The following is a 23,404-nucleotide window of genomic DNA, read 5'->3' on the forward strand; positions in this document are numbered from 1 at the left end:
GAACCAACCCGGATGGTTAAATAATTGAAATGGAAATTTGCTTCGAGAGTAGAACGTCTTAAACGAATGTCTTACAAAACAGCAGCAGCAGCAGCAGTAGTAATAGTAATAATAAAAATAATGTGATGTATGTGCTGACGAACTAGACTGGGAGAATCCTTTCACAGTGTGTACATATATCAAATCACCACGAGGCATACTTGAAATATTTTATAATTTTTAATGTCGGTTATACCTCATTAAAGCTGATTTTTTTAAAAAATACAAAAATTAACTGGTTAACGTCAAAATCACAGACTTTGAAGGTCGAAAGGGCTTTTAAAGACCATCCGCGGCACCCGTCCCGTTTCATGTCCAGGGGCAGGCTCTCGCCCATGAGGACAGTGCTGTCAGCGTGACAGGTTGTGACCCGAAGACACTGTGTGAGAGAGTCCTCTGTTAAGACTGAATCGTCCAAAGGGAGTCAGACTGGAGCTCGAATACGTTCCCTGCTCCAAGTGTGCTTTCTGAAGCTGACTTAGGGCTAAACCAGCCAGTTCCACTTCATCACAAGTTTGGAGCGCCCCCTTCTGGACGCCACTGGTTCAAAGACTGAATAATAATGCCCACAACATTTGCTCGGTCATTCATTCAGCAAATGTTTATGGATGACCCCTGTGCCAGGCACTGTGCCTGGTGCTGGAGATTTAGGGAATACACCCGGCTCCAGTTCTTGGGCTCTGAGCATTCATGGGGGAGACAGATATTAATAAAGCATTCGCATAAATTAACACCAACTGTAATAAATATCCAGGGTAAAAGAACAGAGCAATGAGAACATATTAGAGAGGACCTGCCCTAGGCAGTCAGGGAAGGCTTCCTGTAGGAGGTGTCATTGCTCCTGAAATGGAAGTTTGGAATTAACCAAAATGGCAGGCAGGAGGGCCTGGTGTATAGAAAGTTGAGTCTTCATCCAGTCAAAGATGCCAGGGACCCTATGCAGATTTCTGGAACCTCTATCTGCTTATCCCACCTCCTGCTGTCTTGGCTGCCCCACACTCTGCTCTCTGTGAGATTGCTGGGCTCTGCTTGGGTTTCCCTTCTTGGTGCCCAGTCTGTATTTCACCTCAGACAGAAAGCCTGGGAGAGAGCAGGACTCACCTCGTGTTCTCCCCTTTTCTCCTGTGCCGCCTGTTTCCTGGTGCCAGTGGGCGTTTCGTCCAGTTGTCTAGTTTCTGGTGGGAGCCTGTGGGCAAGTCACCTGACGCTCTGGACAGGAAGCTGAAGATTCTAATCTTGACCAGAGCGGGCAGGTCAGTCCTGTGATTGTTTTTAACATTTGAAAGTTGAAAGGTTGCCCTGGCTGGTGTGGCTCAGTGGATTGAGCTACGGCCTGCAAACCCAAAGGTCACCTGTTCAATTCCCTGTGAGGGCACATGCTGGGGTTGCGGGCCAGGTCCCCAAGTTGTGGGCATGCTGGAGGAAACCAGTTGATGTTTCTCTTCCTCTCTTCCTCCCTCCCTTCCCCTCTCTTTAAAAAATAAATAAATAGGGCCCTGGCCAGGTAGCTCAGTTGGTTGGAGCATTATCCTGTACAACCCTGGTCAGGTCACATACCTAGGTTGCGGGTTGGATCCCCAGTTGGGGCACAGATGGGAAACAACCAATCCACGCTTCTCTCTCACGTCAATGTTTCTCTCTCTCCCTCTCTAAAATCAATGAACATAACCTTGGGTGAGGATTAAAAAGATAAAATTTAAAGAAGATAATGAATAAAGTATTTAAAAAATAAAGTTAAAATGTTAACAGCTTTAAAGTTACAGAAAAGCCGAAAGAATAGTACAAAGACCTCTCACACACCCTTCAGCAGAGGGCACTATCCCAGTTTCCCAGGTGTCACCAGGGCAAAGGCTCCAGGTCAGGACCCTGCGCTGCACCCTGTCCTCTCGCCTCCCTAGTCACTCCTCGTCAGAAGTGGCCCCTCAGTTTCTCTTTGACTCTCAGGACTTCAGCACCTTGGGAGAGCACAGACCAGTCACTCTGCAGAACGTCCCACAACTTGGATTGTCCCATATTTCCTCATGATCAGAGCCAGGTGATGCCTATCACAAATGCTGGGCTGATGTAACACTGTCGTCAACGGTAATCGAAAAACTAAAAAGTTATTTTTAAAAAATGCCACCTGCTGTCTCTGTCCCACAGTGGTGGTGGTACCTTAGTCCCTCGGACGCCGATGAGGACAGCACATGCCAGGTCTTCCCACTGTTCTTCAAGGCCATGTAAAACCCCACCCCTCACACACCCCCACCCCCTGCCCATCACCATTCGTTCGGCATCTTACTGCTTCCTGCCGGAACAGAATGAATTCTTACAGCGGTGCCTGCCCAACAGTGATGTTCTGACGTGGCCACTCCTGCAGCGGTTGGCCGCCCTTCTTCGGTGAGAAATAGCTTTCCATTCTCACTCGTCCATTCATTTCTATCAGCATGGGCTCCTGAATTCTTATGTTATTTAATGGATTATAATCTGTTACTATCATTAGTTATTTGGATGCTCAAATTGTCCCAGGTTTGGCTACTGGTAGCCCCTTTAAATTAGCTTTTCTGACTTTTTTCTAAATGTCCTGACATTTAGAAGTACTTCCTACTTCTCTGGCCCTGGGGGTGTTCCGGGTTCATCCGAGTTCCCTTTCTCCATGTGTCCTAGGAGCCTGGCTCCCATTGGTGGAGTATGCCCTTCGGGAACCAAGGCCTAGATGGTGGGTGTGGCCGCTGTCACAGGTGTGTCGTGTTCCCAGGCCTTGCCAGCAGGCAGAACTGGGAAACACGTGCACGCACACAAGCACAAGGACACACAGACACGCTCACGCTCACAGCTGCACACATCTCCCTTGCCAGGTCATAGCTCCTTTCCAACCATGAGAACCTGGTTCCAGTGCCCTCGACATGGCTGCCTCCTTGCTCACGATTCCCAGTACAAGTGCCCTCCCTACCCCTCCAGGACGCTACCCCTCCACATGCGGGGCCCCCCAAATTTGGGGCACCTTCCCCCATCCCAGGCCAAAGATCACACATGGACCCGCCTCATGGCTTTTTGACAAAGAGCCAGGTGATGCCTATCACAAATGCTGGGCATCAAGGAAATAATGCCAATAATTAATATCTAATGAAAGGAGAAGAGGATGAGATTATTTCATTTTTAATAGTTAATTAAATTAACCCCCCAGCCCCTTTATTGAGTAATACTTCTTTAGTGATTTGAAACATCACCATATACACTAAAGTGTAATATGCATAATACGTTAAGGTCGGTTTCAGAGGTTTGCTACTTGAAGAGTTATTTAAAAGTGAAAGACATTGATGTGCAGTTAGTCAGTTAATTCCTCTCCTGCTAACAAGTGGTGGAAGGTGAATGGGAGGCCCAGGGCAAGCCCTTTGTGGACCTGTTGAATTTGGGGTGACAATGGAACCTTGTGTCTAGCATGAGGGTGGGAAGAGAAGACCGAAGCCTGTACCCTGTCCCAGGTGACACCCATATAGCCCAAGCCCTGCCTGTCCCCTCGCAGCAGCTCCCAGAGTCTGGGGCCTATGGGTAAAGGGTCCCTGGGGTGTCTCGGACCCTCAACTTTCTCTCGTTCTGTTCCTTCATCTAGAGGGGGCCAAGATGTAGCAAAGCCAAACCACCACTAGATGGCGCCGCCGAGCACATACATTCCGCTCGGAGACTCGTTCAACACCCGTGCCAAGATCGTCCCCCTTGGCACCAACATTTATTGGTTATTATGTCGTTCCCCGATCCCCAGCACGTTTCAGACACTGCGCCGTGCTCCTCCGGACTTTAGTTCACTCGATGCTCACGCACCCTGTGTGGCCTAGGTATGGCCACTTCTCCCTGTTGAAGCCAAAGAAACTCACAGGGAGGTTTGCAGGGGCGCCAGGGAAGGAGTATCCCATGCCCTTTGGCAAGAGCACCCAGACTCCTGTTCTCCCTCCTTTTCTGGAAAAACTGGAATGCACTGAGAACCCTGGAAGCGCTGAAGCCTTTTTGCCACCACGAGGGTTGGTGCAGAGGAAGAAGCTCTCCCAAGAGAGACAGGGGAGAGAGAAGAAAAGGATTGTTTGTCGTTGCTGTTTTTTAAGGGTTTGTTTATTTTTAGAGAGAGGGGAAAGGAAGGAGAAAGAGGGAGAGAAACGTGGTTTGCCTCTTTCACAACCTCACATGGGGACCTGGCCCACAACCCAGGCTTGTGCCCTGACTGGGAATCAAACTGCGGACCTTTCCATCTGCCAGTGCTCAATCCACTGAACCACACCAGCCACGGCAGGACTGCGTTCTTGATGGCAATGCGGGACCACTGAATCACAGCAGCCCCGGAGCCTTCGCTGCCTCTGGGCCTTCTGGTTCTGTGTGCCCGTCCTCTCCGTGGTTTGGTTTGGGTCTCCGTAGAAGCAGGCAGCTTCGAGATAAGGATTCCGTGCAAATGGCTTCCTGAGAAGAGATCCCGGGCAACACCCACAGGAGAGTGTGGGAGAGAGACAGGGGAGGGCAGTGCGCGTTATGAAATCACTTGCCACTGCGGGCAACGGGAGCCCCGTCCCACCCCGCAGCTCTGGGGTACAGTGCAGACCCCCCCTCCCCGCTATCCCAACCAAGAGGCAACCAAGCAGCTCCCGGTCCATTAGATGGAGGCCACCGCCGCTGGGACATCCACCTGCCAGGACTCCCAGTTTGCCTGCGACCTGGGCTGGTGGGCTGCCACAGCCAGGAAGAACCCTCCCAACGCAGAGAGAGACGCGCACTCTCAGACGCAGAAGCAGCCTTACGCCTGTGGAATGAAGGCCCGGGCGCTGCGGGCACCAGCGTGAGCTGGTTGTGCTGCTGGCGGCAGAGACGAGGTGTGTCCCCCGTGGCCCCGCGCTCCCATCCCTGGGCGTTTACCCTAAGGAAACGCAGGGAGCCTTCTTGGGGCAGAGGGCTCTGTGGGCAAGGGCCCGGGCTCTGGCGGCCAGTGTTTCATTTTCCTGCGCTGCGGGTCCTGCGCCTGCAGGAGGGGGGAAGGCGCGTGGTTGGAGGATTAAATGGGTCCATATGCACGAAGGGCTTCTATAGGGGACACCCACAGAGTAAATACCCTTACCTGTTAACTGACATTGAAATTAATGACCTTTGTAACAGCAAAAAGTTGAAAACAAACTTAAGTCCAGCTGAAGGGACTGTTGAATATATTACAGCAATTCACAGGAGGAGTCAGCACGTGGCCATGGAAACCCAGCAACCGGGAACCAGACTCTGTGCGCGCAGTGACACACATGAAGCCGCTGTCAGGTGGGGGGCCCCGGATTTCGTCTTGTCCCATCGTGGTGTAAACCGTTCCCCAGTGGGAGGGGAACGGGTTGGGGGAGGGAGATCCTGGCCTCTGCACTACTTCCGCAACTCCTGGGAGACTAAAATTACTTCTTAACAAAACGTGGAAACAGCATTTGCAGGTTCGCAGGAAATGTTGAGCACAGGGTCCGCATATCCCCTTCCCCCTCCCCAGGTTCTGGATTGTCAGCATCTTCCCCCGTGCCGCCCACGTGCTACCACTGAGAAGCCGATGCGGACACGTTGCTAGGAACTAAAGGCCGTCGTGCACAGTAGGGTTCACCCTGGCCGCTGTGCCTCCTGTGGGTTTCCACACAGGTATCATGTCACGCGCCCACCCGTGAGGGTCACGAGGGGAGTGTCGCCGCCCTGAACGTCCTCTGCCCGTGCACCCCGCCCCCAACCCGCAGCCGCTGGGATCTTTTCACCGTTGGCAGAGTTGATTTTTCCAGAACGTCATGTAGTTGGAGTCATGCAGTGTGTAGTCTTTCGGATTTCTTCCTGTCACTTAGTCACGTGCATTCAAGTTTCCTCCATGTCTTCTTATGGCTTGAAAGCTCATTTCTTTTTACCATTGAATCCTATCTCGTCGTTTGAATGCACCAGTTTGTCTGCCCAATGAGCACGGTTAAAATCAGGAAAGGGCCCCCCTACCTTAGCAAGGGGAGTAAAGCATATTTGGGGGCGAGAAGGCAGAAGGAAAGGTATGTGAATGGTGGGGGGAGACCGGAGCAGCCGGGGCAGTGCAAGGGGGCGGGGCGGGGCAGCGCTGGGAGGGAGAAGGGCTGCGGGAGGCAGGCACAGCAGGAGCAGCAGCAGCAGGTACTTATTTGGGGCCCTGGGCCTCTGGGTCTTGGGACTGAAGGCGGAGGCATGACAGGTGCAGGAGCGGTTGGCATCTCATGTCACTTCATGGTGACCTGTGTCTTGAGGAATTTCCTGTCTGGCTCATGGTGGGTTCCAAAGCTCCCACCACGCCTTCCTGGCAGCTGCGGTCTGGAAAACTCACTGTGGAGCACTTCCCAGATGCCAGGGGCTCAGAGCCTGGACATTCAGCACCATTGTGGCCAAACTGGCAAGCTGCCGGGTCACCACAGGGCCTAGGGCATAATTCATCAGCCACCAACAGCTGAGAGCCTGTCTGACAGCACAGTGTCCCCATGGCCTGGATAGCTGTGGAAAGTGGCAGAAGTTAGTTCCCTCACCCTCATCCTGAAACCCTAGATCCCAGGGATGATGGTGGCCTTAAGGGCCATCTGGTCTACCCTTGGTGTACCCTCCATGGTCAGTCCCCCAGCAAGTGGCCCTCCTGGAGAGTGGCGTGTAGACATTAAGGTCTGGGTGCAGGGCACTCACTGCCCCTGGGGTGTCATCGTTTCCAGGCTCCCTTAGAGGAGAGAGCTAGGGGAGATAGAGGGGCCGGCCTGCTTGAATATGGCTGGTGGGGTAATAACACGGGTGTAATGACTTAAGAGTTTTAATGTGAACATGTCACCTAAAATGTCATATGGTATGCTTGAATGTGACATTGGTATGTTAGAGAATGTCACACTTATGATTTTGTAGTAAAAGATTTTACAGTAAAACAGGGGTGTTCTGGGTGCCAGGCCCCGTGTTGTGTCTGTGTGTACCAATGTGCGCTCGTCCCCACAGCTGTGGTTATTTCGCTGTCTCCCTGAGTAGGTGTACACGTGTATGGACATACACGCAACCTCACACCGATGCCTCTTCCTCTAACCCAGAGCACAGGGGTCAGGGGCTAATCCTCACACTGCCTGTGACTTCAGAGGCTGTTTTACGGCAGCACTCGGGGTCGGATACCACAGGAAGGTGACAGTGAATGGCAGTTGTCCCCTGGGCTGCCAGTCTTCCACCTCCACACACCCTCTTCCTGGCAGACGCTCTGTTCCCTGACAGTGGACTCATCAAGACGAGGTGACATGCTGCCAGAACGACACCCGAGCCCAAGCTCATGCCCAGATCCCTGCTGTGGTGGCCCAGGACCTCAGCTAAGGGCTAGGGAGTCGGGCCTGAGCCTGCGCTGGGGCTGTGAGCCCTGGCATGGCTGAGGCTCCAGGCAAAGGCTGCCAATTCCCCGGGTCAGGCCTAAGACGCACCAATGGGACCTCTCGGTGCCCTCGGTCCTTTGGTCTGAGCCACGCATTCCCCCCGACCTGCCCCAAAGTCTGTGTGAAGGAAGTTTAACAGGGACTTAAGTCAGAATAGATACTGACCTGGGCCCAGACACTAAGTGAGCGATGCACCGTGAGGAGGTGGGGAGTGGGCTGTGATGTGCTGGGTGGAGAGACCCCTGGCTTTGGGCTCAGTTTGGGCTGCAGCACACGTCACCACCTGGATGACATGGCCCACACCCATCTCCCCTCCCTCGTGGGTTCTTGGCCTCCCTGATCTTCTCTCTGAGCTGCTGGCCCCGCACTCACTCTTGGTCTCTGCCATCACCTGGAATCGCCCTCTTTCTGGACTCAGGTGCCTGCAGCCTTTCCTGCCAGTCTTCCAAGCAGCCTCAGCAGGCCTGCAGCCCTCCCTTCTGCTCTGCGGTCAGCCCACCCTCACCCCTGCCTGTGATCCTCTCCACCCTCCGCCTCTCTGCCTGTGCCTTGACGACCCAGGGAAGGCTGGTGCCTGGACTTCAACTTGATTCTGTCTGCCTGCCTGGGGATAGCATCCAGAGTCCCCAGCTGAAGGGCTCAGTCAGGAAAACTGTGCCTTCCACACACGCTCCAATCACAAGTTCAAGTTGCCACCTGCACTTCTCACTGAGCAGCCACCGACTGGAGGTTCCCATGGCCTCATCCAGGATGCCAGTCACAAGGCCAGGCTGTCACCTGCAGTTCTCACCAACCTCTTCCTCGGGTTCCACCAACTTGCCTGAGCAGCTCACAGCCAGAGAAGAGATGCCCAGGGTGAGCTTTTGCACAGAAGGGCTTCTCCCCCCGTGGAGACTTCGGCCGGACGCAGTGGCAACATGGAAGCTCTCCTCACATTCCCCTTGGGTTTTATGGAGGCCTCGTCACGTGGGCAGGGCTGATTCCATCCTTGGCCATTGGTGACTGATTCAACCTCCAGCCCCTCTACCCTCCCCGGAGGTCAGGGAGTGGGACTGAAAGTTCCACCCCTCTATTCTGGGATGGTTGCCCTGGCAACTAGCCCCATCCTCAGGTGCTTCCAAACATCCCCTGATCGCCCTGACCCCGTGGCTCAGTTGGTTGGCTGTTTCTCTCCCTCTCTTTTGCTCTCCCTTCCTCTCTCTCTAAAAACTAAATACAAATTAAAAAACAAAAAAACAAAAGTCACTTGATAAACATAAACCCAGTTGTGCTGGAAAGGGGCTGGTTACCAATAACAACACACCCGTGTCAGCCCCTGGCTCTTAGGTGATTTCAGGAACTCAGAACACAAGATGCTCCCCTTGTCCTCACAGCTCAGGAAATCCCGCTGGTTTGGGGAGCTGTGTGAGCCAGGAACCCAGGCAAAGGCCGTGGTCCCGGCTGTCCCTAGGACCTCCCAAGGGGCACCCGCTGTGTTAAGGAGAGGTGGGGTCTCTCTGCCTCTGGCACTGGCCATTTTATCAGTTGGAGGGGTGAGACCCCTGCCCTTTGTGAGGAGTCTTGGAGGGCACAAGGGAAAGTGGGGACTGGCAGGAGACAGCAGGTGAGGCGAGTGTTCGGGTAGATTAGCAACTGCAAAGCAGCCCAGCACTGAGTCAGCCAGGACCCCAGCCAGGGTGCCCAGGGCTGGGGTGTGGTGGGCACGGTGAGTCAGAGAGCACGGAAAATAGCCCTGAGAAAGCGGAGCACTGAGGGGGGGCAGGCCCCCCAAGAACTGCATGATGGACAGGGCCAGGGTGGCCTGGCAACAGATGGGCTGCAGCCTTTGTAGGACCTCGGCCCCTTCCAGGAACTGCCCCGGGGGGACCTGGAGGAGCAGGCCAAGGCCAGGGCTGGGACAGGCCTCTGGCGCTTGGGCATCAAGGTCCGCAGTCCTCTGGTCAGTGACAGGAGGAAGGCCTGCTGGCCCAGGGACACCTGACAGCTCCGCCTGCCTTCTTGGGCCCAAGACTGGCGGACATCTCTCCTTCGTCTTTAGGTACCGTCCCGCTATTCTCCCTTCCCGCCGGATGAGGCTGGGGCGGAATCAGAGGCATCCACGGAGGCTGAGCTTTACCCGTCCTCAGTTTGGGGAGAGGGTTAAGAATATCCTACAATTCATTCTGTCTTGGGCAGAAACAGGGCTACTCCTGAGATACTGTTCAAGTTCAGGGATGTGTGGAAGGGTGTGTCTAGGTGCTGAGTGGAAAAAGGGGAGAACCATACGATCAGTCGCTCAGCTCTTTCATCCTCTCAGCTTCCTCTGTTTTGGGGGTCCTAGGCCAAGGACTCAGCCCACCCGGCCAGGCGCCCCAAGGAAAGCCTCAATGCTGGAGGGAGAAAAGGGCCTGCTCCCGCTCCCGGCGGTGTGGCTCTCCTGCACCTCTGCAGTGGTGGTGTCCCCAAAGCAGCCCAGCTGCCCGGCCGTGCTCCAAGCCAGGCGTGTTCACACTGGGCACCAGGACCAGGGGGCAGCCTCCCGCCTCCGGCAGCAGCTCCTGGAGTTGCTGCCTCTCTGAGTGGTTTCCTTCTTGCCTTTTTCAGTTACTGAGTCTGCCAGCCTGTCGCACTATGAAAGTAACTTCCAAGGCTTTCTGTCCCCTATTTGCACCATGGATGATATACACAGAAGGAAAATTTCCATCTGCTGAAACAGGGCCTCACGACGCATTGTTTTAAACCCTCACGCACAGTAACTGAGGCTCTGCGGGTCTCGCCCCTCTGGGTGCTCCCATGGGCACCCGGCAGCAGGACTCCCGCCCACCCACCCACCTTTGGGCTGAGCTACTTAATCTCAATCGACACTCCAAGCGTAGGCCTGGAGGGATGTCTTACTTCATTCTAATTCGTGGAGCTGCCTTCCATTCCAATATTCCTTTCCCCAAGTTGAGAAGAGTTAACGACGACTCTGTGGTATTAAAAACGTCAACTGAGTTTTGGCAGCGATGCCCGCCAATCAGAGAACACTCCCACGCGTGTTTACGCCCGCCATCCCTGCGCAGTCCGAGACGCACTCCAGCCGAGGCGGTGCGCGGGAGGGCAGCACAGGCAGCAACAAAGCACCACACCCCGTCTCCCGCGTATTGAAGAGTCTGCAGCCCGCTGTTGCTGATACCTTCTGTTTATTATTGAGCAGACAATGGCTCTGAAAGTGCGACACTGGGTCCCTCCTGTCACCGCCTTCGCTTCTCCGCTGGTGGACGCCTGGAGACTCATCCCTGGGGCATCGCGAACCACAAGGGTCTCTCTGGGTGCAAAGTTACTGCCACTGCCAATAGGGAATATTGGCGGGGAAAGCAGGAGCACACAGGGACAGGACGAGATGAGCACGGCACTGGAGGGGGAGGGGCCCCGGGAACACAGCGCGCCTGCGTTAAGTGGGAAGTAGCTCCTCGGCCCCTGGCAGCGACATCGGTGTTTGTCAGGTGCACTCCCCCTTCCCCCGCAAAAAAACAGACGGTGCCATGGCCAACTGGGTCCCACCTCAGCACGGCAGAGGCCTCCGGCAGAGGCCTCCGGAGGCGGAGGTGGAGGGGACTCCCAGGTGAGGCTGGAGGGTGGGCGGTGGGGACCAGCCGACTCTTCCAGCCCCCGCTGAGAGCTCCAGGCAGTGTCTGGAGCACTTGGAGGGCAAGTCGCAGCCCAACAGAAGCCACCCCGGGCCTACCCAGCACAAGGTCAGCCTGTTTTGCATGGGGGGAAAACCACTATCAAATGCTGTGATGACAAAGAGGAAGGGGAGACACAAGCAGCTTCAGGAACACAAGAGTAAAAAATCTGAGCAAATGAGACCAAACTAGAAAGAACAACATGAATGTGGACAAACCACCTGAGCACAGGCATGACAACACCCTCACTTGTGAACACGCTATGCACACACACCAGTCCGAGAGATGCCCACAGGAGGGCAGCCCCAGTGCCCGCTCTCTCTGGGATTCCCACGGCAAATCCGAGTTCGGGCAAGGGGGATGCCCCCCAGCAGCTGAGCAGGTCTCTGGGGGCAGCCTCGCTCCCCAGCCAGCCAGCACTGCTCCTGTTGCCTGGGCACTTGGCAAAGGCCTGGGCACTAGAGTTTATCCTTCCTGTTCCTGTGGCTTAAATCACTGCTCGATCTTCTTACCTGAACTGACCTCACCTGTAACAGAAGCAGCACCTCCCTTCGGCCCCTGTATTTCTGTTCTTTCAGCAGAAAGCATCCCAGACAGTGGTGATCGGAGGGTGTTGAGGGGATGGGCAGTGGGAGGAGTGACAGGAGCAGTAAGGACGCAACTTCGCCTCCGAGGCCAGGTAGCTGAGGCCATCTGGCCTGCAAGATTTCAGGAGGGACCTTAATTTAAGGTACTTCTGTCTCTGCTCACGAGAGCCTAGTAAGACAGAGCTCCTTCAAGGCTGTGAGAGGACTGCTCCTCAGTACTTAGGCCACTCCCACGTGCTCTGAGACTTCTCTGAGGCACGCCTGCCGGAGCCTGCCAGAAGTTTCTGTGGGCGTCCTGGATCGGCACATGCTTGCCACATAGGTACCAGGTGATGAGGACTGAGCAGGTCTCTGACACCCCCAGACAGGCACAGCCACTCAAAGAAAGCCATCTGCCATGGTCACCTTTTCTTTGGATGCCCAGTTTCAGAACCACAGAGTTTTCACCAGAGAGGGTGAGCACCTGGCTATGGCCAGCCTTTGCTCCCTCCCTCGGTGAGGGCCAGGTGAGAACCCACAGACACAGGCTGGACACACAGGCCCCGCCCCTCTGGGTAAACAGGCTTTCAGACACTGCCCTCCGCTCCCAGTCTTGCTCAGGACCTCTGCTGCCATTTTGCTCCTGACCCAGCTGGCTTCTGCTCTAGTTTAATTTATGGAGTCATACCTCTAAGGTGCCTCGGGGAAGGCGGTGGCCCTCTGGGGCACAGTTCTGAGTGCAGCAGCGCCTGAGCAGGAGAGTCCCGCCCCAGGGAAGACTGGCGGGCATAAGGCAGGAGACCACACACAGTCAACAACACACTGTCAGAGGCTGGTGGGCTTGGGGGAGAGGGGAGCGAAATAAACAGAACGTCCCAATAATTTAATGGCAAAGCTAGAAGACAGCATTTACAGCTACCCCGGACTCTCCAACAAACAGGGCTTCCTGGGCACATGGGCGTCCCTAACACTGACAGCTCCCAGCCTGCAGCTCTGGCTGGTGCCCTCAGCCACGGCACCTTCGCACGGCAGAGAGGAGCACGGCAGGAGGCCTGAGAGGCACCCAGACAGCACGCGGCAAAATGAAAGGCTAGACTCCCCCCACAGAAACCCATTAAAAAAGTGTGTCTGTCACAAAGTCACGTTTGCCATTCTTCCGCTTTATAAAGTCGGCGCTGCTGGAGGGTGTCTAGCGGAGTCCGTCCTCCAGGAATGAGTGCAAAAGGGAGCAGGCTGCCCAGGGGTGCCCTCCGTGAGCAGAGGGGAGGGCCAGCCAGAGACCTCCTGTCCACTTGGGCGACACACACACAGGAGAGGATTACTGCCAGCTGTGCACGTTCACAATGTGATTTTTGTGTTTCGAAAGCTGGAGTTGTCCCTGGAAGAAAAGATGGAGAAAACAGCATTCAGTTCACAGGTCTGCAGACCACGCACACACACAGGGGAGGCCTGAACTCTGCAGCCCGGGGGCCCGTCTGCCTGGGACACAGCCCAGGACCCCCCTCCCTCACTGTCCTACTGCTGGCTCTGTGACTGGCCCCCCAAGTCCCTTCAAACACTGTGACTCGACTTTCCGCAGGAGCAAAAGATTCCAAACCACCTGAACGCACATCAATAGGGGACTAGTTAAATATTAATGCAATGGCACACTCATATAATGGGACACTGTGTAGCTTAAAAAATAAAAGGAAGCTCCCTGCTAATAAGGAAACATCTCCAGGAGAAATGGGTAAGTTAAGGTGCAGAACACCGTGCACACATAGGATGCTCCCTTTCGTGCACGCAGGGGCTGGGGAAGGAGGACCACATCCGCATCTGCTCACAGTGCACGGAGCAAGGCTGCAGGCTCCCCGAGAAACCAGCAGTGCCGGCTCCCCAGAACAGGGGAGGGGGGCAGGGCAGAGGCTGTGCGGGGGCTGTCAGGTAGGAGGGAGGCCTCTCTTTCTCACACACACACACACACTTTAAAAACAAACTGAACCACACGATTGTGCTACCTACTCAAAAAGACCAACCAAACAACCCTGGGCTTCAAACTTGCAGCAGCTAAAAGGGATGTCCCCGCAGGTGAAACCCAGGTACCCTCCACTTTAGAAACTCAGTTCTCGGTCTTGAAAGAGAATCGTGAGTGGGTGTGCACGTGTGTGTGGCACGGACTACAGGATGCGTCCTGCCCATTGCCTGCTACTGTGTGCAGACAGGTCTGGCCACCTGCTAGTGCCCACTCCTGCGCCCACCAGGACCCAGCGACACCTCAGCCATTCGAGTCCCGAGATCTAAGGGCTGGAAGGGGCTCTAGAGGTCGCCTTATCTACTACTCTGGCCCAGTGCTTACATCTTCAATTTGTCTGAAATTCTGAAACAGAAAGTGTCATTAACCTGATTCTGAAGCCATTATTACCCTTTAATTTTTAATGGAACATTCTAGAAACTTGGCTTCAGTGGCCCTATCTCACTGGGCACAGGGCAACGGGTCCACATGAGCAGGTACACTCAGTCCAGCCAGGCAGCAGTGTCCTCCCACCACGGGCCATGGGCTCTCCTCCGTGCCAGGGGCAGGCTGGCAGGGACTAACGGCCCCCTGACGCAGAGACAAGCTGCAGTGAGTGTGAGACATGGACCAACCGGGAGCTGCGGCCCGGCAGGCGACCTCTGCCCACAGAAGAAACCGACAGTATCCAAAAGCCCACCGGCATTTTCCGTAACTGTCATGCGTGCCCACGTAGCTCATTTATGAATGGCTCCTGGGCGCTCCATCGATCTAAGGAGCTGAAGGCCAAATATAAAGGGAACTTAATGGAGTATGCATCTTTTTAAAAAGGACTTTCAAAAGGACAGACCCCACCGAGATGCCACCAAGTAGCCAGCAAAGGACAAGAAACATACCCGACCCTAAGACAGAGAGCGGCAAGTGGAACTGGTGTGTGTGCTACTTCGGAACCCTGGAGGGACAGTTGCTACCGCAGAGTCCGCAGGACAGAGGACACGCCTACCAAAGAAGCGTGAGGAGGGGGTGGCTTGCTCTGTTCCATCTCCTTCCTTCCCATGCCACCTCTACTCCCACTGAGCGACTGGGTCATGAACCAGCAGGGAGAAGCAAGGCAGGTGATAGGTGGGTGGGGGTGCAGGAAGGAGAGCCGGGGAAAGGTCTGCCTGCGGGAGACCGATCAGCCTTAGAGGAGAGGACAGACCAGGGTCGGGAGCAGCCCTAGCCACTGTTCTGTGACATAAGGAAGAGCCTTTCCAGGACGTCTTCACCCTAAGCAGGTGGTCCTTTTCGGGAAGAATTCCTGCCCTGTGCTGGGGTTGGCCGCAAACAAATTCCTCCCATGGCGGGGTGGCTGGAGAGGTCTTCATACTTCTTCTCGGTGTTGCTGCTGCCGCCAAGCCCGCAGAGTCAGAAAACAGGAGAGGACACCAACACCCTAACTCANGACAATCAGCTGTTCCTCCAGAGTCTGTCATCAAGGAAGAGAAAGAGCAACAGGGTGGGTGACAGGTTCCTGCAATGACAGGCTGGTGGCAGTTGGTGGCTTTGGTTCAGCCTTTCTAAAAAAGAAGTGGGCTGAGAGCAGCCTGGGGCCAAATTCGGTCTGCAGAATGTGTTCACCTGGAACCAGCTGGGAACCAAGAGAGGTTCCCTGGGAACCTAATCACTCTCCCAGGCTGCGAGAGATTAGGAGACAGGGAAAGGGCGAGTGGAGACAGGAAGTGGCAGAGGCACAGGTGATTTTTGTTTTTGTACAAAAAGATGGGCTTCTGTTCCTTTAAAAGCAAACTAACATTTCAGAAATCCGAGAGAACTCCCAAAAGCTGGCCCCCAGCCACCCAGCCAGGCTGGGATGGTGCACAGGCTACCGGGAAGGTTCTTGCTGTTCTTGATTTGGAAGACATTTTAGAAGGAAGTGAGGGAAACTTTACACTCTCACCTGCAAATTTATGTAAAATGAGCTACCAGGACTGGGCCCCAGACATGGAGATTCTCACTGCACCTTAACCTATCCCAGCAGGCGTTTACATGCCAGGGCACAGGACACAGGGCTGCAGGACCCACAATGCCACAGGGACTCTCTCTCCCCTGGATGACCCTCTGTCGGGATGACAGAGCCTCAGGAACAGCAGAGCTCCATCAAAACTGGCTCCTAACTGCACACTGCCAGGCAATGTGCGGCAAAGTGTTGCCCAAATACCTCAAACCACTTTCTAATCTGCTCTGCCTCAAAATGGTCACCTTCTGTCCTTTCAGAAAAATGGACGAGTACAACAAACTCTAGAAAGAATGAGCTAGGGCAGAGTTAGCTCCTGAGGGTGGACGGTGGGGGAGCAGAGTAGCTGGTCCCTCAGAACACCTCCTGTTCTTACAGAAACCTGCCCCTGAGCTGGGCACAAAGAGACTCTGGGTCCTCTGGGGAAAGCTGGGCGCCAGCCAGGAGGAGCCCACCCTGCGCATCAGCCCTGCCGGGGGCCCTGAGAGTGTAGCCACAGAGAGGCTGCCAGCTGAAGTGCCCATGCTCTTCACGGGAACATTCTCTGGCCCTCAGCTGTGCAGCCCCACCCCGTTCTGGCTTCCTCCACGCTCCTGACCACACAGGAACTAAAAAGTCAAGCCCCTAGGTGCAGCGGGGCCATTTCAATGCCTGACTTCCCACTGAGTGGCCACACCAACTTCATTCCCCAGAAGTACAGACCACTGTTCTGTGCATGCCAGCCCAGAAACAGAAGTGACCAGAATCCTCTCCCAGCAGCTAACTGGGGCTTCTAGGGACACCATGCTGGGAAGGTCAATTCTCTTATAATGGGGGGCCAAATGAAATGATCCTCCAGCATTAGCAGTCACATATAATGGCAAAAAATATCCTATAAACTGAGGAACCACTCGTGGTTCAATAAGAATTATTTAAACAGCAGTTTTTATTTCATCACAGATCGTGACCTCCTTGTAAGGGGAAAACACAAAGAGAGGACGAGAGGCCGAATGTCAGGGGTGTCTGAAATGGCAGCTCAGGCAACACAAGCTGGACACGTGCAGCTTCTGCGAGCACCCACTTCAAGGTTAAATCAATACATGAAATAGGAAGAAGGCCTTTTCAAGTCTAGCAAGACGATGGAGTGAGCTGGGTTTTTGTTTGGACTCTAATCCTTCTCTCAGACTTCCAAGTCTGTACATCATGGGGCACAAGTGCCCCCTTCATCTGCCCATAAAAGACAGAGTGGGGAGCCCCTGGCTGGTGTGGCTCAGTGGACTGAGCATCGGCCTGTGAACCAAAAGGTTACCGGTTCAATTCCTAGTCAGGGCACATGCCTGGGTTGCAGGCCAGGTCCTGAGTTGGGGGCGTGTGAGAGGCAACTGATTGATGTCTCTCTCGCACATCTATGTTTCTTTCCCCCTTTCTCCCTCCCTTCCCCGCTCTCTAAAAATAAATAAGTAAAATCTTTTTTAAAAAATTATTTTATTTATTTATCTTTAGAGAGGAGGAGAAGAAGAGAAGGAGAGAAATATCAATGTATGGTTGCCTCTCATGAGTCCTGCAACTGGCCTGCAACCCAGGCATGTGCCCTGACTGGGAATTGAACCACAATCATGTGGTTCGCAGGCCCTCGCTCAATCCACTGAGCTACACCAGCCAGGGCTAAATAAAATCTAAAATAAAAAAAAAAGACGGGGGAAGGGGAGAACACAGAGACTACAAAATGGCAATCATGCAAAGATAGGACTTTCCAAAGCAATTCGATATTTTATCTGGGGGATTTAGTTGTAACTAAGGGGAGAGGGAATAAGTTTTCTCTCATTCTGACTATTCCAATTTCACTTTAAAGTGTTTTGCATGGAACCTAAGATGTTATTAATGCTACTGACTTCTAAGGTATCGTTTTATGTACTTTAAGAAGTAAATATTGATAATTAAACTACGTCAAAAATCTTTCTTATTACTTTCACTGTAAGCATTGCAATTATAGGGATATTAAAAGTAAAAAAATATTAGACATAATTCAATATGGTAATATAATTAAAACAATTCCATTATAGACGCAGGCCTCTGGAAATTAAACTTAATATACTTCAAATACCTACTCTGCAGCCTGCAAATCGGTGTATCTAATTGCACAGCTAATGTCATTTCCATCCTTTCTGGCATATTAGCAGCCATCCCAGAATTCCATGTTGACTACAAATGACAGAGAAACCTTTTAAATTTCAACTTTAAAAAATCTAGTATTATCATCTAGCCCATGCCAGTGTAGCTCCATTGGTTGGAACATCACCCTGTACTCCAAAAAGCTGCAGGTTCAATCCCTGGTCAGGGCACATACCTATGTATGTGGGTTTGATCCCCAGTCGGGGCACATATGAGAGGCAACCAATAGATGCTTCTCTCACATTGATATTTGTCTTTCTCCCTTTCTCCTCCTTTCTCTCTCAAATCAACAAATATTTTTAAAGAGTTTATTTATTTATTTTTAGAGAGAGGGGAAGGGGAGACAGAGAGAGAAACATCAATGTCTGGTTGCCTCTCATGCGCCCCCTACTGGGGACCTGGCCCACAACCCAGGCATGTGCCCTGACTGGGAATTGAACTTCGACCCTTTGGTTTGCAGGCCCGGGCTCAATCCACTGAGCTACACCAACCAGGGTCTAAATCAATAAACATCTTTTTTAAAAAACTTAAAAAATCTAGCATTATCATCTAAAATGGAATTTATCATATGGGAATTAAACTGGTACAGTAAGAGGTGTGAGTGGCATCATCCCGTGTGCAGCAACTCTGGGACTGTTTATCCACACAGTCCTCAGACCCCTTGGCCACCTGCTTCTATCCCTGTGTCATCCCTCTTGACCAGCCCACCCAAGGGATGCAGGTCTCCTCTTGAAAAAAGTCTCATTTCCTCCCTGTGAAGGTGGAGTTTTGAAGCAGCTACTACAGCCGACACATTCTGTTCCACCCTAAGAAATTCTGTTTCTTAGGAACGGTGGGTGGGGAGGAGAGGCGGGTCCTGTCCAGGAAGATGCTCCTGGGTCAGCACACACAGACAGTCTCTCCATCCACTCCTCGTCCAGAGTAAGTGCTCCCAGTGTCCTCTCTAAAGCGGTGGACCTGAACCTAGCATGCCCTTCGCCAGAATGCGAACGCGCCATCTGTGAACGCTCCAGCTAACCCCGCGCCGCTGTCCCAGGGCCTCTCCCTGCTGGCCAGCATGCAGTGGTAGTCACAGCACGACCCGGAGCTCTCTATCTCCCACAGAGCCCTGCACCCACCCCAGGACTCTCACTGTGCAAACCCGCCCTTCTGCCCCAACTGACAAACCCACAGCAAACGAGAAAAATGTCTCACCTGCCCCACGTTAGTCACAGGACACTGCCAGAGGACTTGCAAATGGCCACGTTTGGGCCAAAGAAAAAGGATCTGTGGCACATGCATCACCACCAAATGCTGGCATCGGAGGAGGCCAGAGACGTGTTAGTCCGTGGACCCTCCCTCCCAAACGAGGGAAGGGCGGTTGAGACTGAGCAACCTGCCCAGGTGTTCACTGGGAGACATGCGACCCAAGGAGCACCGCAGTCCAGTGGGTTTGGACTGAAACCGTGAGCATCAGCCAGAGGAGGGGCTGGAGCTGACTAATGTGGGCAGATTAAGGCTGGGGGTACACGGGGGGAGCACAGCCCCTTGGGATGAGGGGCCCTACAGCTGAGAGGTATGTCACAGGGTTACAGAGAATAGACGAGGCCCTACCCTGAGTGTGAGAGACAGAGGGGAGCGTCCGATCAGCGGCCGCTGCTGTTCACCAGGCCATGAAACTCCTCCCAGGCCCTGGCAAACCAGAGACAAAAAAACACAATAGCACATTCAGATCAAAAGCTTTTTAACAACAAAGAGAAGACACATCACCCCACACCCTGCTTCAGAATCCCTCAAGGTCGAGTGCAGCCCACCTGATATCGGAAGCACAGCTGTGAGGCTTCCCACCTGGACTCGCCATCAGATTTGCAGGGAGGGCAATGCTTTTCAGGGACAGTTGGCACTTGTCCTGGCTGCTCCACTGGTGAACTCTGACCCTCGCTCACTGTTCCGTTGAGGTTTTATAGCCCAACCTCCCACGAGTTCATCAGGGAGGCCAATGAGGGCAGAGCTAAGCTCCACCATCAAGGGCAACACCTCCCACTCACTGGGGCAAAGGGCAGCAGGGAGGCGGCGGGGGGGGGGGGTGTGGGGCAGGAAGGGCTCTGCTGCACCAGGCCTCACCTTGAGGGCAGAGGCAGGTGCCCAACGGCATCACGTCTACAGGTGCAAGGGGGACACCGCTCTGCATTGCTTTGCTTTCACATTCCCTACCTTCTGAGCCTCTAACATGAGACCCCAAGTTTATACTGGTCGTTTCTGAATACACCCGTGTGATCATCTAAAGTTTAGGCGGTGCAGGTCACAGCAGTCCGCGGTCTCCAGGGAATGAGGCTCAGGACAGCTTCCATGCTGATGAGCTCTCGCAGAAACTGGGGTCAGGGAGGGGCAGGAGTGTGACCCAGGGGCACGGTCTCTCAGGCTGGTGCTCCAGAGAGGTCCTTGGTGACTCTGCCCGAGAAGACAGAAGAGTCCTCCGGCATCTGGAGCCCTAATACACCTCCAATTTTGTCAGAGAACTACAAGAGAATATCCTGGCCACTTTGCCACCCCATTATGGATGAAATGTCTGCTAAGTTCCCTGGCAATTATACACATAATGGGTCGTTTGGGGCTTCTAAAATCTAAGATTTCCCTTTGTGAATCATTCCACCCTTTGTTTAAAGGAGTGACAATGTACTGTGTCACTTGCGACAGGTTTAGGTTATGGCCACTGAAGCACACTTTCTTACCAGGACTCCTACAGGTAGCTTTTGTTCTTCCTTTTAAACGGGGGAGGGGTTGAATACAGAGACCTGGCAGTGCCAACCCCCTCTCCCGGCAACACCGACGCGGCTCCGTCCTCGCAAGCCAGTGCTCTGCAGCCTCGAAGCTGCACACACGCACGGACTGAGCTGAGAAGCACAGCTCAGAAGGACTGAGCAGGCGCGCCAGTCCGTCAGTTCAGCTTCCACAGCGAGACATCTGTCCCACAGCCCACTCTGGTGATGGCCATGCAGGGAGGAGCTCTGTGAGTCCACGTGTGACGTCAGAAGGCCACTTCGCTCTTCATTCCGAGTTAAGTAAGGCACATAAGGCAAAGCCAAATCCGATGCTGAGGCAATAAGCCAGGAAGCCCCTCTCGTTTTAACAGTGAGCTTTAACTTCTGTTTTAAGCACTTTAGTGTCCACAAGAAATGACATGATTATGTGGAAGCTTCATCTCATTTATTCCTTTGTTTCTAGGAAGGCCTGCACTAGTCCCAACAGAGCAGCTGTGTCCAGAACCTACAGACACATACGGACCTCAGACGCCCTCTGCCTAGTTCCCACACAGAACCAACCTCCCTGTTCCTTCACAAGTTCCGTCCTCATGTTAAACCTTGGCATGAAGAACCGGGTAAAGGACGTCCCTCACACGGGCCCAGTGGAAACAAAGCAGCTGGTCACAGTCACTGGCACCATCACTCTGGCTACGAGCAAACCAACGAGCTAAAGCGAGGGAAAACGGCCTATTTTCCATGTGGCATCCCAGGCATATTAAGTAATACTAAAACTTGCTTCTTTTAAAGGTAAAAGAAAAAAGTTAAATGTCAAAAAAGTGTCATATGAATGAAGCTTCTAAAAAAACTTGCTGAGATGAATATAGCCCACAGGGAATTCTGAACAAACTCAAATAACAAGTTAGCAGAGTCCTTTGAAGACCACTCTTGTTTCAGCTCACTTACTGGAAAGCAAACTCTGGGAGCAGAGAGCTCATTTTTGTGTGGCCCTGAACTTTCACCCACCCAACCCCACCCCCAAGGCCTGGTTCACAGCCTTGCACTCAGCTAGCCCTCCACACCCAGCTGGTCCCCCACACCCATGGGACAAGCTCAGCCTCCTACTAGCCTGGGCTTCCTTTACCTGGAACATCAGTAGGGACACATTTCCTAAGCCAGGCCAGCAGTTGCACTAGTGTGGCCCAGCGCCATTGGGCTATGATTTAGCCACAACAGAAGGAAGGGTTGGCCCTGGCCCACAAAGGCTGATGTTTAAATAAAATGAAATCTGGACAAGGTTAAAGAAATTCCCCACGACTTGATCTGTTTCTCCTCTAGAATAAAGAAATAAAGAGAAGTCACCTACCCTCAACTCTCTCTGCAGAGGGAGCTGTCAGTCTCCCCACCACGGTGGCCCCCTGCGTGAAGACGGCCCTGTCTTCCCCGCTTCCGTTCCAGGCCAGACGCACAAAGGGATCATGAGCCTATTCCAAAGAGGCAGCACAGAAGACAGTGCTGCTGTGTGGGCTCTCTGCCCAGTGTTACCCCGATGTGCCCATGATTCTGGGTTACAAGTCTGTGTTAGGAGACTGCCTCTCAAAACGAAGGATGCAGCAAGTCACCTCATGCCTACAAAGACCCAAACTTACATAGCCTCAGCGGTGACTGGCCTCATTAACAGGAACTATACACCTGGGCGCACACTCGGTCTAACCAGCCTCCCATTTCTCACTGGGACCTGTTCACTTGTATGGGGCCCACTGCGGGCAACACAAGAGCAGGAGGCAGCAGGCAGGTGACCCCTCCACAGCTAAGCAGCCTGGGTGCTCAGCGCGGCAGTGACTGCCTCTCCAGCTCTCCTAGGAGCGCAAGCACAGCAGGAAAAGGCCACAAGCAGTGAGGGACAGGCTGGAGAAACTGAGTTGAAAAAACGACATTGGAAATTGGACAGAAATGTAGCAAGATAGAGGTCCACCTGCCTGAGAATCTAGGCCACTCCTAAGAGTCCCCTCGCCATTTCCAGAATACTTGGGCCTGTTCTACAGAGCGCTTCTTCCTTCATTTCCTCGATTCTCAAGTCCCAGCAGCTGCTGTCCCTTGGCTTAAACAAAGCCATCCTGTGCAAGAGCCATGAGGAAGGGCACGAAGCAGGACAGTTCTGACGTCTGCTCACATGTGGCAAGGACCAGAGGGGTCTCAAGGTCAGTTTGGTGCTTTCTGATGAACCCTGGCTCAGGACGGTGACGTTACACCTATGCCCTGGACATGAGCCGAAATGAAGGCCAGTACACATGACACACTAGTGGAGGCAAGAGGAAAAAGGCCCTAAGCGATAATCACAAATGCTGACATCAGAGAACAGGCACCTCCATGTACCAACACACCTCCCCTTTCCCAGGACCTCCGACCGACTTTGTGTCTGCAACAAAGCAGCAACGACACAACTGCTCCCAAGGGCGGAGCCCAGGGTGCAGCTCCCAACTGTGTCCTGTGGGATGCCGGGCCACATGGAGCCCGATGGTCCATCAGGGCAGCACAAGCCCGGGATGGCGCCACCAATGGAACAGCCACTTTGGAAACCCCCACATCTGCCTATGGCCACCTTCACAGATGCTGTTAGGCAACCTGACCCAGGGTCTGCAAAAACGTTTGGTTTTGGTTTCATTGGTAGCTCCCAAGAAAGCCGAAAGGAACATGAGGTTCACTGCAATCTGTGCATGCAGGTTAGGGCCTATGGGCCACGCAAGCCAAGCCACAAAGCACGCGAGGGGCTGGCATACACTGCGGTCAGCAACCCTAAGGAGCAGACTCACAGAGGAAGAAGATGCCACCCCAGCCTGGCTCCCGAGGCAAAACCGCCTGGGAGAAAGGGAAGGGCTGGGCCTTGGAGGCCCTGCCAGCGGAGCTGGCTTAAAGAGGATG

At 53.6% G+C, this 23,404-nt stretch overlaps 1 protein-coding gene across 3 annotated transcripts in view; it reads right to left on the minus strand.

Moving 5' to 3' along the window:
• Window positions 1-10,556: 10,556 nt before the first annotated feature.
• Window positions 10,557-23,404, minus strand: part of EIF4E2 (eukaryotic translation initiation factor 4E family member 2) — a 29,285-nt gene continuing 16,437 nt past the window's right edge. The window contains exons 7-8 of one of the 3 annotated variants that reach the window (XM_037063514.1): window positions 19,356-19,433; window positions 10,557-13,003 (exon numbers count right to left, since the gene is read on the minus strand). In XM_037063514.1, coding sequence (XP_036919409.1) covers window positions 19,388-19,433 — 46 coding nt within the window. In that variant the 3' untranslated portion in view covers window positions 10,557-13,003; window positions 19,356-19,387. Of the gene's footprint in view, window positions 13,004-19,355; window positions 19,434-21,860; window positions 21,967-23,404 lie in introns of those variants that run through there. The other 2 variants (XM_037063515.1, XM_037063512.1) reach the window with 2 other exon arrangements.

Source organism: Sturnira hondurensis, unplaced genomic scaffold (assembly GCF_014824575.4).
Source record: "Sturnira hondurensis isolate 20B ecotype Veracruz unplaced genomic scaffold, ASM1482457v3 Scaffold0014615, whole genome shotgun sequence".
In the NCBI taxonomy this organism is placed as follows: domain Eukaryota; kingdom Metazoa; phylum Chordata; class Mammalia; order Chiroptera; family Phyllostomidae; genus Sturnira; species Sturnira hondurensis.